At 43.4% G+C, this 14715-nt stretch overlaps 1 protein-coding gene across 4 annotated transcripts in view; it reads left to right on the top strand.

Annotated features, from left to right (window-relative positions):
* Nucleotides 1-14715, top strand: part of GRIA1 (glutamate ionotropic receptor AMPA type subunit 1) — a gene marked incomplete at both ends in the record, with an annotated part of 116887 nt that overhangs the window by 89266 nt on the left and 12906 nt on the right. For all 4 annotated transcript variants that reach the window (XM_082291676.1, XM_082291675.1, XM_082291673.1 and 1 more), the window contains 2 exons: nucleotides 10956-11154; nucleotides 11648-11895. In XM_082291676.1, coding sequence (XP_082147802.1) covers nucleotides 10956-11154; nucleotides 11648-11895 — 447 coding nt within the window. The remainder of the gene's footprint in view (nucleotides 1-10955; nucleotides 11155-11647; nucleotides 11896-14715) is intronic.

Raw genomic sequence — 14715 nt, 5'->3', positions numbered from 1 at the left:
TTGTAAACTTACATTTGCAGGGTACTTACTTATTTTGCTAAAAATTTAGAATTAGAGAAATTAGAACCAGCTGCATTTAGCAATCAAAAGGAATTTAATTCCTTCCTGAAAAGAAGGCTGAGCAGGGGTATTTATCTGATGACTCTTCTTGATTTCAGTGAGCATCTTCTCTGACTCTCCAAGCATCTGCCTTCGAAATGGCCTCAAATTGCACCAGGGGAGGTTTAGATTAGAGTTTAGGAAAAATTTCTTCACTGGAATGGTGGTCAGGCATTGGAACAGGCTGCCCAGGGAAGTGGTGGAATTGCCACCCCTGGAAGTGTTCAAAATGTGTGTGGATGTGGCACCTGGGGACGTGGTTTAATGGTGAACTGTAATGGCAGTGCTGTGGTCATGGCTGGACTCGATGATCTCAGAGGGCTTTTCCAACCTTAATGGTTCTGTGGGGACAAAGCTCAGGTTCATTTATTGGTGGTGGTTTGCTTGAACCAGTGAGCTGACTTTCCTTGAGCATAAAAGTAAGAAAATCAGGACTTCAGCTTCTGGAAAAGTCTCCTTTCCTTATAAAAGTGTATCAAATGATGTTGCAATTATCTCTAGCTGGCAGAGTTAATTATGTCCAGGGAGAGCAAATTCAGGTCACAGGGTAACAGCAGCACTCGCAAATCACCAGGAACTGATGACCACACTTATTTCTAAAATGCACTTAACCAGGGAAAGTGACTCACAAGAGGAACAGCTTGACAAACTGCACAATATCCAACTAAACAGTCCCCTTTGGAGTCTGCGCACTTCCATGGCAACCAGAGTGTGGCAGCCAGGGGAAAATGGAAATTCTTTTAAAATAGTCATCCTTGCTATCCTTTTTTTTTCATTTGGGAAAATACTGAAGGATACAGAAGACTCAGAAGGAGGCCATAACCATCCAAAAGAGCATTGTTGGAAGATGCAATTTCTTCTGTAAAGCAAAAATTAGTCTCTTGAATTTGCACGTTCCTCCACCTGAAAATGTCTAAATGCTGCAGAGGTAATGAATGCTTGCCCCACTGACCTGTAAGCTACTTCCTCAGGGTGCTTTCCCTGTCAGGCACTGTCACTTTCCCACAGCTCTGACTTTGGGCCTTCAGCACTGAGGTTGCTGGAGTACAGCAAGAAATTTGCTGAAACTCTCCCCATTGAGTGACAGATTCACTAATCGTTCCACCAGCTGTGTTTAAAATAAGTCATCAAACACTTCATCTAAAAGCAGATATATTAGCCTAAAAATACTTTTGCAATTTCTTTCTTCAGGACTAAATAAATGTTTCTCATGTTTCTCGTTGAAAATAGCAGGGGGGAAAGTGCATACCCTTTTTTTTTTTTTTTTTTATCTTGGGAAGTTTTATTAGGGCATCTGAAAGAGGGTAGATTTGGAATAGATGTTAGGAAGAAATTCTTCCCTGTGAGGGTGGTGAGGCCCTGACACAGGTTGCTCAGAGAAGATGTGGCTGCCCCATCCCTGGAAAAGTTCAGTCAGGTTGGACAGGGCTTGGAGCAACCTGTGAGAGGTGTCCCTGCCCATGACACGGGGTTGGAATGAAATGAACTTTAAGATCCCTTTCAACCCACACCATTCTGTGATCCCTGACATGGAACTGGCATGTGCTGCTTGGGTTTCTAATGGTGGACACTGGCTCAGGATTGTGAGGAGCACTAGGATTTACAGGGCTGCCTCCTGACACTTACAACCTTCTCCCTGAGTGCAGCAGGAGACTCTCTGAGCCTCCAGGGACCCCCTATTATGCTGTACTTGGACTTGCTGATTTTCAGTCAGTAAGAGAAGCTGTAAAAGAAGCAAAAGAAGACTTTCTTTCATTTTCTTTCCTCTCGATAACAAGTTATTCCTGAGCAGTCAGCTCAGCTGGGGTCTGCAGTCAGGACTGTGCATGGTTGTGTCTCTCTAATAGTTAGGTCGACTGCCAAGTGTTCTTGTCAAAGAATAAGGGTTGTGAGGAGCTGAACAACCTCCATCTCCCTCAGGTGGTGTCCTCTGCAAGGCTGCCTGTCACACACTGCTTTAATGTTGGCACTCCAAAAAAATACTGTAGCTAAGATGGGAAGCCCTGAGCATGTTTTCACAGGGAAGCCCTGCTTAAATAACTCTTCCATATGATGTACATTACTTTTATCAGCACTGAGATATCATGTGCACACTCACTGGATACACAGTCAAATGAGCTTTGAACTCCTCTGTTGAAATTGCTCTGGCTCACAACACAAAAAGCATCCACAGCCGCTCTTTGCTGATTTTATCCCCACAGCTGGCCTTCCACTGGGAGGCTCAGAGTTCTGCCTTTATTCCAATGGAATTTGGCATTTATTGGACCTATTCTGCTTTTGTCTCAGATTTTATCCCTACTACTTGTCCTTATAACTGCGGAAGCACCATATCTCTTTTCATTAAAAGTTCAGGAATTCATTCATACACCAAATGTGTGTGTGCAATGTAATGTGCAATGTACAATGATGTGCACTGTAACACCCCAAGATGGTGAGCAGGTGAAAACAGATTTGTTCAAACAGGACAGAGGTACCATGTTGTCCGTTGTGAAAGGCTTGAGGAAGCCGAGTAAGCAGGAAAAGCAGAATGTGGGTCGTGCTAAGAAATCGGGACAAAATCCCTGTGTGCTTGAGTGGGGCCTGGAGCTGGAGACAGCAGAGCATGGTGTCACCTCTGAAGTCCTCCAGGCTGTCTTGGTCTTCCTTCTGTTTTCACGGGGATCAAAGGAGCAGCTGGAGAGCAGCTGATTCATATGCTCAGATGGCAGAAAAGGGCACACAGCTTGTGCATGCAGCCCTTTCCTTAAACAGCAGCAGCAGCACACTTGATGGAATTCAATCTATTTAATAAAATCACGCAGTAATTCTGATTAGTGCCTACCCAGAAGAGTTGCTGCTTACCCTCAGATCCAAAGGCTAAGCAGCAATAATCCAATCATGGTAATCATAACTTACTACTTTGATCTTCAGATAAAAGAGTCTATAGAAGTGCAAAAGTGTTACATCACCGTTATTTGGACAACTTCAAAGCATGTTATATACACTAATGAATTCTCCCAACACACTCTGATGAGGAGTAATAGAAGGCGAGTGTGTGAACAGAGGAGTAGAAAGGAAGGAAATGAGTCCTCATATGGTGAAAGGGAAAAGCAATAAAATAAGTACTTGTGCCCTGTATATAGGTGGGAGACGTGATGAAGAGTCCACAAGGGTCCAGCTGCAGGAGTCAAGTGCAAAGGATGCTCTCCCACAGGAGGAATTTTCTCATCTGTCTCATTTCTTGGAGCTTGCAATAAGAAGCAAAATCTGAGGCTGCAGAGAGGGAAACAGAAGGAGGAGGCAGCTTTTCATCTCAACAGTGCTTCTGAAGCCTTAACAAAAAATTCTAAAAATCATCAAATGGATTTTAGCAGGTGAAATAGGGGCAGCAGAAACACTGAACATGTCTTCACTTCACAGTTTGGGAGTTTTAATGTTAAAAGATGGGCACACCTGCGCACATAAAGCTCTTCTAAAAACACTGTCTGGGGGGGAGCAGATTCATTCCTCACCACTTCTACAAGAGATATAGTATGTCCCTGTACAAAAAAGAAAGGCTCAAAAGTGAAACTAGAGAAAATCCCACTTGTACACTGTCGGTGAGGAATCACATTTTAAATTAGAAATGAGAGAGAAAATAAAGGGAATATTTGGAAATATTGCTCAGAGATAATATCTTCCAGTACAGAAAATACTCTCCCTTCCAGAGCAAAGCCTTTCTCTCATTGGATTGGGAAATCTGACAAAAGACAGGAAAAAAAAATCAAAATGAACCAAGGCAAGACACCCTGGAAGAAGTCTGAAGTAGGTTATTGTAGCATTATTGCCCAGAAGTCTCAGAAACAGAGCTCTCATGTGAGCAAATGTAGATGGCTAAAGAGGATCTTGAAAAAAATGAAGAACTGATGGCATATAATCCAAAACATATTAAATCTTTTGGGGGAAAAAAAGCTTTTTCATCAAGTAGACTTTGAAGAAGAGACTGTGGGAGAGCATATGGAACACAGCAACTCAGTAAAGGACATTGGCACAATAAGCTGTTGTTCAAAAAGATGGATGAGTGCTGTTAGATTTGGGGCCACCTGAGGTTGAGGAAGTTCCTGAATAATGAATCTCCTGGGGCTCTCCAGCAACTACTTCTGACAAAATTTTATGCTTGTCACCTTGTGAGTTTTTCCCAGCAAAGCGAACAAATGTCATCAGAGTGAGAAAAATACATGAAGAGCCTTTTTTACAGTGAAATTTTTGCACAAAGGCATGACAAGAGTTGGGGTTTTATTCCTGGTAGCGTCAGCTGGCAAAATAGCAGAAGAGGGATGACTTTGCCTTTCTCTGGAGCTGCCAAGCAGCCCAAATTGACCACGTGTTTCTCAGCAAACCACTATCTAAACATTCATCCCTTAAACCACCCTGTCTGCAGTGGGGAGAGGCACATTGTGCCTGTACTTCAGAGGATGACGGTGCCTGTCTTCAGATCTACCTCTCTGCCTTTCAACTACACTCTTATTTTTCCTTAGTGTTCCACATCATCTCTCTATCCTAGCCCTGCATTTGTACTGTTTTTAGCAGCCCTCTGGAAGAGTTGAGTGTGTTATCCTGCATTTTTAGGATTAAACATCTCATTTCAGCAGCCAGGGATGCTGTGCAGGGATGGCAAGTCCCTTGAGTGAAGGACTTACCTCAGTCCTGCAGTTCTGCCCTGTTGGAGAGTTTTCATGGGACCTGCTGAAGTTGAAGTGGGCTTGCTGCCCATGTCAATCCAGGTTTGCTTGGCATCTAGTGCTTCCAACACCCCACTAGCTGAGCAGGTGAGTTGTGTCTGTTGAGTATCCACAGGCGTTGTTTTGGATCAGTTGAGGACACACAAGGGCACAACCTGCAAAGTACTGTTGAGGGCACACATCACCCCTGCAGGGCTGGGCCCATTCGATGCTGCCTCTGCCTGCTGGGATTGAGTGTCTCAGAAAGGGGAATTGGGCAAAGCAGCAGCTCAGAGGTAAATTCCACCTCGTGGCCAGCGCTTCAGGCCACCCACCTAGGACAGGTTCATAAATGTGATTCATCCTCTTCCACAGCTGGGAACTAAATTAGAGAGATGAAGTAAGCTGTCCAGGATCCCATAAAGCAGCAGGGCTTCACAGGGAACAGAAAAGCCCAGTTCATGGATGCTACTCCTCTGATTAGGCTTAGGCACCTCTTGCCTGTCAAAATGCTAAGTGAATGTCTTGAAAACAGCACGAAGCTGCTCCATGCAGTCATGCTTATACTTAGCACTGCAGTAATCCAAGGCCCAATGACTGGAGAACCACAAGTGGCATGATGCATTTCTGACTAAGCAGGAGAACTCACTTTAGAATGAGGTTTTGCCCATTAAAGGGAAATTGAAGGGGGAAAAAAGTGCCAACATATTCTGCAAAAGAAGAGATGAAACAGTAGGAGAGGGAGCATACACTGCTGTCCAAAGCCATTAGTTTAGGCGGAAAGAAACAGTAAATAAACCATGATTTATAATTAATGCCTCACAGATATACATCCCCCTGTTGAATCTGGGAGATTCTGTGTATTTGCAGAGATTACATTCAGTTGATGCAATATTTACACAGTGAGCATCCACAAGGCCCCTTCTTACAGGGACTTCTGCTGGGATTCCATAATCCATACCACCTCCTTCCAGCATGTTGGCTTTGGGGGTCAGATGAACTGGCAGGATTTGCCTAAAATCACAAGAGCAGATCTCCAGCCCATATACAAAAGTTAAGAAGCCCTAATTTATTTATTTATTTATTTATTTATTTATTTATTTTAAACAATAATTAGAGAAAGAAAAGCAGGACAGGGCCAGCATGGGACACCCAGTACCTGTGCACCCTCAGCTTCCTTACCCTGTCTCCCTGGTTAATGTTACCCACAGGGAGCCAAAATATGCAGCTCTTAGCTCTGTAGAAAAGTTGTGAGAGAGGAAGAAGGAATTTGTACCCCTAGGAGAGTTAAATGAGAATATCAGTGGAATTCTTACTTCTGTATTTGTAAGGGTTTTCCTGACCCTGCATGTTAAAAACCAGCATTGCAGTCAGGACTCCAGACTCTCGTACCAGGAGCTGGGATTCAGTAATAAGTAAAAGCAAACTAATATGGCAAGAAAATTAGTAATGCAGCATGTACAGAGAAACTTGCATTATAATCCCATGAATTTTGTGGCAAACAGTTGTTAGCTCATTCAAAACTCTCCATGGCACAGCAGAGAGTAAGAGGATAAGAGCTCTGAGGTCTGCACTTGATGGATGCACCCAGAGCTGATCCCAGCTCCACAACTCCACACTGAGTTTCCTCCTTTGCCTTTTGAGAAAATCTGGGGTTTGTGTCAGAGATGGAGGGAAAGTGGTGAGACCAATCACGCCAGATGGTCTGTGACACAGAGGAAAAGCAAAGCTCTTTACATTGACAGAGTTTGATGTTGAAAATTTGCTTAAAATAAGAGCAAAAGTGGTGCAAAATGCATGCAATTAATCCACTCTTGAGTCAGATTTCAGATAGAACCATGGAATCATCAAGATCAGTACCAAATTCACAGAGTAGTGTTGGAGATCAGAGGCTCTGTGTAGGTAGGAGACCAAAAGTGGGTTTGACCCACAATCAGTAGCACAGGCACAGAAGAGCTTTTCTTTCAACAGTTTTGCATAAATTCATTCAGTGACAAATATGTCAGTTGAGTAAGTGAGCCTTTATTAGACTTGAATTTAACAGCAAATCTGGGAAATCCTCCCAAAGCAACTATGGCTTCAGAATCCCAGATTTGCTCTTCTAATTAAAACACTGTCAGTTTAGGTGTAATTCTCCGTAAGGAATGGATTTGAAGAGGGGGAAGGGAGAAGTGGGAGAGAACTGAGAGGGTGCTTGAACAATTTTCCAATGAGGTTTACTCTGTATACTTTCTGATGATCTTGTTAATATGGTTTTGCAAAAATGTATTGTTCTCTTCTAATAGATGGCAAAGCAGAGGCAAACTCCTGCCAGCTCTTCCTACCTTCCATGAGGGATAAAATCGAAGGGAAAATTGTTTGATCAAGGATTGCATTTTGTTTTAAGAAATGAGATTATAGCTGCATGATTTTCTATTTCTGTATGAATCCATCAATGCTAAGGCTAAAACATTAAAATTAATCTCTTCATGAGAACAAAGGGAACTTACAATTCCCTTCTGTTTTCTGCTGGCAAAATTGCAGTTGCTTTTACAAGGAAAGTAAGAAAATAAAGTAAGTAAGAAAAGCAAATGTAAGTAAGAAAATCAAAATTATTACTTTCAGCTTGGTCATCTGCAGTATTTTTATTAGGCCCATTTAAAATAGCACATTTCAGAATTATCTTTTAAATTATGCATGCAGTAGGTAAGAATTTAATGTATTATAAAAGCTGAAAGAAAATTATTTGTAATGAGAAAGCAGAAACAAAATTGTTTACCATGCTAAAAATTATACCATTTAGCCTTTCAGAAATTAAACTATAAGTAATAGCAAAAGGCAAAGCTTGGGTAGACCCAAAACAATCATTTTCAGAGTGCTACTTTTAGAGGACACTTACAACCGTTATCTTTGCATTCCAAATGAGAATATTAAGGTTTTATTTACAATTTCAGAGTTTTGCACGGTCCTGAAATCTTGGTTCCCAGCCAGCTCTAATTTTAAGTAGATTGTGCACTGTGGGTAATGAGGTTTAGAGTATTTACTACTTATTCCTGCAAGGGTAATGATGGAAAGGAGCATCCTGTTCTTGCCAGTTCTGTGAGGGACAGGCAGGATCCCAAGCCAGGGAGAAGAGTGGGGATATGTGTGATATTTTACACAGCACAGGCAGGGATAGAAGAAGAAACCAAGTTATCTTAATTTAGACTATGTAGGAAAGAAGAGTCTAGGTGCAGAAAAAATAACACAGGTTGAAAAATGTACAGTCTGGTCTATTCAGATATTTTACCCCTTTTTACACCCCAGAATTAGCCATTCATTAAAGCCTCTTATGCTGTTACCCTTGCTTATTTTAGCCCAATTTTTTTAGACCCTGCTATTTGCAAGGATTACTGTAATAATGAACATTAATTAATCCAGAGGTCAAATAGATCCAAATATCTGAACCTTAGCACATCTTTAAAGTCCTAACCAGGGTGCTCCATCTCCCCTTAGCTCTGCAGAGTTACTGACTCATTTCCACTCAGCAGGGAGCTGATTCCTTCATGTTATGCTTGAACAGATACAGGGACACAACCTCATGCAAGAGGATTTGAACCCCATAGCGCCCATCAGTGAAGAGAAAAGAACTTGAGACAGGGCTCAAGCTGCAGAGCATTTCTGTTAGTCAGGTGCAAGGTCATTTTTTGTTACCTAGCTCCAGAGTGAGACTTTCAAAACCTCATAGTGACTTCAAAGCATGAGATATATCTACTCCTCTGTGACTGTTTTTACTGGAGCATAAACATAATTCTAAGTCTCAGTGGGTTTTGACCAGGCTTTTAGCTCCCTAGTCTTGAAGTCATTTCCAGAAATCAGACATTATCTCCTAAATTACAAAGGCACTTTGCAAATGTGTCCCGTGATGGAGGCACTGTGGTTCTTCTGCTGGGTCTACAGAAGCAGCAGAGCAAGGTGCTGACAGATACTGCCTTTCCAAGCACTTGCCATGGTCAGCAGTAACAGGCATTGGCTTGGAGTCTAAACAGACAAGAGAAATCCACCTTGTTCTGTTCAGTGTTCACTGCTCCTGAGCCATGGGGGTGTCACAGGGGATCACAGCTGCTTGTGTGATGTTTATCATGACTATCATTACATTCTTTATTGAATTCCTCTGTCCTTCCAGAGCCTCCATCACCGGCCAGCTCTCCCTTGTGCTAAATGCTGCACAGACATGGAGCAAAAGGGCCGTGTCCTGTAGATCCCATGTGCTGAGTGTTTTCTCTGCTGTGCATTTCAGCAGTTTTGGTTCACAGCTTCCAGCTCCAAGTCAATCCAGCAATGAGGGAAAACACTGCCCACTAGCAGTGTCTGCAACAAAACATCACACATACGAGGCCCCAGCCATGCTGGCAGTCCTAGCAAGCTGCTGACCTCCTCTCCTTTCCTCCACAGTCTGTGAGAGTGAGCACATCCCTCCTTGTGCCATGAGGAGGAATGACCAGCACCAGCAGCAGAGACAGCCCAGATGGGGCTGGTCTGTGATGGACACATGAATCCTGTCTGCATCCTTCTATCTCCCAAGGGAAAGAAACAGCCCCTTCTCCCTCTTCCCCCAGCCCTCCCTGATACCATCCAGGCTCAACACCCCAAAATTACTTTTCCATGCTGTCAGTGCCAGGTGTGAAGCTGGGAAGCATAAGCCATCTGCAGCTGACAGCAGGCAGCCCCCTGGGATTAGCTGGTGGTGAATACCACCAGGATGTCGAGGGTCTGGAGGCAGGAATCCGCCTGACTGTAGCTGAAGCGATTGAAATGAGTCGCAGAAATATCCCAGCTTCATCAGGAAGGAAGGGCTGTATAATTTGCAGCTGGAGATGAATGTGATTATTTGCCATGCAAATGGATTTTGCCAGCTCAAAGTGGCCTTCATCAGCAGAGATTGTTGTATTTGACATTATCTGGTTACTTTTGTTTAATGCCTCTGTGCCTTTTCTGAGCGCTTCCTTCCCTGAGCACACATCATCCAGACTAATTTTCTTCCCCTTCCTCATCAATCTGAAGATGTGTGAGTTGAATCTATAGCTGCCTCCCTCCCCAGTCCCTCTCCAAATATGAAACAAATGGTAAAGCTGTATGTGCTGACAGTCCTGCAGGCTGAGTGTTCTCTGCAGATGGGAAGCAAGATGGTCACATTTATCTCACCTAACTTTTAGCCCCCAGCTGGACTGGGATGTCTCTGTTACCATCCCATAAACCATATTTCTGCAGAGTGACTCAGATCAGCAGAAAGACAATGTGAAACATGGTCCCCCATGGAGAAATAAATGATGTTTCTCACAGGCAGGTCCCCCTTAGTCAGGCTGTCTGGTTTTATCAAACAGAATTGTGTGTTCCCTTCTGTCTGGGACAGTGCTCTGCATCTAGAGAAGGATCATATAAATAATTTAGACAGAATGCCTGAATACTGACATCATTCTAAAATCATCTTCCACTCTTAAAAATTATTTGAAAATATTTTAATATTAATTAATGCCTGCTTGGCTTATCTGCCTCTATAGCTATCGAATGGTTACAGTTAATTGGCTATTTGATTGCAGACAGTACAAAACACCTAGATTTTAAAGCATTATTATGAACATCTTGTCTAACCATCTGCTGAATACAAAAGAGAGAATGTCAGTAGGCAAATTATTCATTAAGACCATAACTCCTCTCTGAGCTTCAATATGTCTTGCAGAAAAACACAGGGGTTGTTTTTTAAACTTCAGATGATTGGTGCAGCTCACCAAAAGATCACAGCTGGGCTGTGTGTCTGGTCTGGCTCCATGCTGGTGCTCCTTCCTGCCAGGGGTACATGGTACAACAGAGACCTTGACAGAGATATTGTTGGTGGGCATTGTCCCCTGCCCAGCTCAACTCTCTCATAACTATCTCCATGTCTTATTATTAATATTGTGCTCTCAAAGAAGTTGAAAATCAAAGAAAATTCTCTCTGTTTATTGCTAATATTTTTTCACTGTGATTTTTTTATTTCCACTCTAATTACATCAACACCTTTAAAAGTAAATTAAGAACTGAGACAGACTTCTGGCTTCCTTGGAAGTGGCTCGAGAGTGACTTTGAGTAAATGGTCACATAAATGATGGGCCTGAAAGAGCAAGCTGCACCTTTTAGACCTTTCCCCTCCTCCTGTCTGACTCTCCTCTCTGTGCCCAGGTCTCTCTCTGGCCGCATAGTCGGTGGCGTCTGGTGGTTCTTCACCTTGATCATCATATCCTCCTACACAGCTAACCTGGCTGCCTTCCTCACCGTGGAGAGGATGGTGTCTCCCATTGAGAGCGCAGAGGACTTGGCCAAGCAGACTGAAATCGCTTATGGGACCCTGGAAGCTGGCTCCACTAAAGAATTTTTTAGGGTAAAAAGGAAACTTTAATGCAAACATTTTTCTTAGCTTCTTGTTTGACCCGTCCTCCAGGTCTGTCCTCTCCCGTTCTCAGCTCAGGTCTGGTTTTTTTCACTTGCTTCCCCTCACCATGTTACAGCCTGCCAGAAGATTGGCAGTGACTCCGGTGCAGGTGATATTCTGTAGTTGTGAACACAAATATGGAATATCCATGTTCTTCCCCACATTACTGAGGAGCTTCTCTGAGCAACTCCAAATGAAACTGTCTCCAGATTTCCAGCTTGGTTTGCCCTTGGTTTGATCTGCAAAATCACTCCGTACATAAATATGGGCCAGAAAATGAGGGATTGGTCTGGGCCCTGGTGCAGAAGTGGTAATCCTGTTACCCCTTTTGGCTTCCTTGGCCCGTTTGATGTGTGGGTGTGTGTTCAGTCCAAGCTGGAAATCCCAGGGGACGCCCAAACCTCTGTTAACGCTTCTGTTGGGTTTCTGCTGTCCTACGCAGCGATCCAAAATAGCAGTGTTTGAGAAGATGTGGACATACATGAAGTCAGCCGAGCCCTCCGTTTTTGTGAGGACGACGGAAGAGGGGATGATCCGGGTGAGGAAGTCAAAAGGGAAGTATGCATACCTCTTGGAGTCCACAATGAACGAGTACATCGAGCAGCGCAAGCCCTGCGACACCATGAAGGTGGGAGGTAACTTGGACTCCAAAGGCTATGGTATTGCAACGCCAAAGGGGTCTGCGCTGAGGTAAGTAGCTTGGATTTGCTTCCTTTTGCCAAACCACCCAGCAAATCAATGTATGCACACAGTTCAATCTCCATTGCCATGTTAATCACGAAAGCTTGGGGCGAGGAGGTGGGGGAGGTGGAGGAAAAGGGGTGTGAGCACTCAGTGTGACGTGCAGGGGAAGTAAAATGCCCGGCTCCCACTGAGCAGCAATGGGAGTGACTAATTCTTCAAGCCCTGCATTTGGAAACTGGATCCTGGCTGATCCATTTGCTATGAATGTGTCTGCTGTATGAGGTGATGGCAGGGGGCTGCTGTGGTGTAACCATTGGTTTCACAGAGCTTTATTCCGGAAGGGACGCTCATCCTGTGCCATGTGAACTGCACAGCTTTGCAAGAGTATGGGATTACCCTGGCTTGGATCCATGCTTGCAGAGGGAGTTCTCATGGGGAAAGCATTTTGGTGTTTCCTAAAATGAAATGCTGGTTGGAAGAGGTGGGAAGCCCATTTTGAAAAGCCCTGCAAAGGGTGGGCATTTTCATTGCCTGAGTCAATTCAGATCCCAGCAAGCACCAAATTTATAGGAAGTCCAAAGGGGTGCAAACTCTGCATTTCTGAGTCCAGACCTGCAGCTGCCACATGTCTTTGCCTAGTGGCCTGTGAAATATCTTCAGAGACCTTCTTTTAAAAAGAAGAACTCTTTAAGAGTGCAAACCCAGGCCTGAGTTTGTAGCAGAGCTTGGGCACTGCATACAGCCACACTCTTGGACATGAGCATCCATCATGAAAACTGACCTGCTCAGAACAGCATTACCACCATCCACAGACTGGTATTGTGATCTTGGACACGTCAGAAGTGTGGTTCCTTTTGGCAGCACTCATGCCAATTCCTCACATTACAATCATGAGGAACATGAGTTGCAATGGTTTAGTAAATTCTCAGGAGCTGTAGCTTTGAGTAATCAGCATGATGCTCCAATGTATTTAATTAATTCCTGAGTTTTTTATTCATGAAAACATGTTGACCAGAAGTGTATGTGTGGCCTTACATTTGTTTGCTAACATAACCCCATGCAGAGACATTTAATCCATGACCTCTGGATTTCTGGAAGCCAGATAATTACTAGATGACCATTTGCAGAAGGATCTGTCTGGTCACACAGTGTCCAAGTCAAAGCCAGCCCAAAGAATCAAAGGTGTATCAGCTGGTAGTGGGTGAGACCCAAGGATTTTGATTACTACAGTTCTCAGGTCAGCTCACATTCGATTCAGCACTTCCCATATCACCATTATCTTTAGAGAAACGAATGTGACCTGCTGCAGGGGACAACCTGAAGCACCAGAGCACATGGTCCAGAAGGTAATTCTTGCATCCAGTGCAGTTCAGGCTCTGAAATGACTCAGGTTCCTCCAGCTGAAGGTGGACATATTCTCACAGCTTTGAGATGCTTTCTGTTGCACACTTTCCAGTGTTTGTTTTCACTCTTGCAAATATGGAAATTAGGATACAGGGCTGATTCTATTTAATTAATAATTTATTTAACATCAATCTTGAATCCTAATTTCAATATTATAAAAATGAACAAACAGCGACATCCTACCTGTCTTGTAATCTTTGGCATGTGAAGGAGTCATTTTTCATACTTCTAAGAAAAATAAACCACAAGAAAGAAAATCGCATCAATCATTTTACCTTTGCAACTCCAAACATCCCTCTGCTAGGCATGACTCCAAAAATTCCTAACATTTCTTTCTGTTTCCTCTTTCTCATCCTGGCTGCATGTAGAACAAATTTCTTATGGGCCTAATGGCAAAGGAGGAATGCTTGATTTTCCATCTGATGGTGTTTGTTTGGAACAGTTCCTGTCTGGTTTTTGTCCCATTGTGTCCATTTTGTTCCTGTTGTTTTAATTGTTTTAATCTCAGTAGTTCCCTACAGTCCTCATGTAGTGTCTGTTTTCCCCCTGGGGTCCTGCACATGAGAGGTTGCCCTGAGCAAGGTGACAATCATGAGGCGTCTGTCCAGCACGGTCAGCCTGTCTCTCTCTCAGTCTCCATCTTCACTCACTTCCATCCACAGAGTAAAAGCTCTGAGCCAGGATTGCAGGAGGTTTGTGACCCAGGCCTATCTTGTATCAGGTGTGTTTTAGAAGCTGGGCATTGTAGCTAAACTTGTTTTCCTGCATTTAGGATGGCTAGTTAGGAAAGAATCCTAGAGAGATACTATGTGAGCGTTCACCATATATTTTTCTTGCTTCTACATGGGCAAACAATGCCAAGATGTTGCCACAGATGAATGAAAACAAGGTTGAAAATCCAGAAATAATTCCACATATGGTAATAGGTGCAAAGAGCCCTTTCAGAACATCCTTTTGGTTTCTTGGACTGCTAAAACAAGTTACTTCTTCCTACTAGGTGAATCTGGCTTTGAAATTCTTTTGGCCTCCAGATGTTAAAATTTAGTTGCATTTAGGCATGTCTGAGAAGGGCAGTGATGAGAGGGAAGAAATTGCACCTTTCAACACCAGCTACTTCAAGCTGGGATCCTGCCTGACGTGAGATAGTCACCCTGCTACAAAACACACCCACTTACCCAGCAGGAGATCTTCTCCACTGTTGGACAAGTGATCATAAAGAGGGAAAAACCCAAATTATCCAAAACAGGGGAAAGAAAACCCAAGAAATTCACTGTAAGTCTGAACTCAGGGAATAGAAAAGTTTTTGAGATGACAATCTGTGAGAGCAAGTTTTTCAGAGCAGCCATATTGACATTAAAGTTCCATAAAACAGAAGTCAGCTTTCCTAGGGTCTGTGAGTAAACACTCCCCGTTAAAAACCCA

Source organism: Coloeus monedula, assembly GCF_965178545.1.
Source record: "Coloeus monedula genome assembly, chromosome: 15".
In the NCBI taxonomy this organism is placed as follows: Eukaryota; Metazoa; Chordata; class Aves; order Passeriformes; family Corvidae; genus Coloeus; species Coloeus monedula.
Note: the sequence above shows the minus strand (reverse complement) of the source record. Positions and strands in the feature narration are given on the sequence as shown.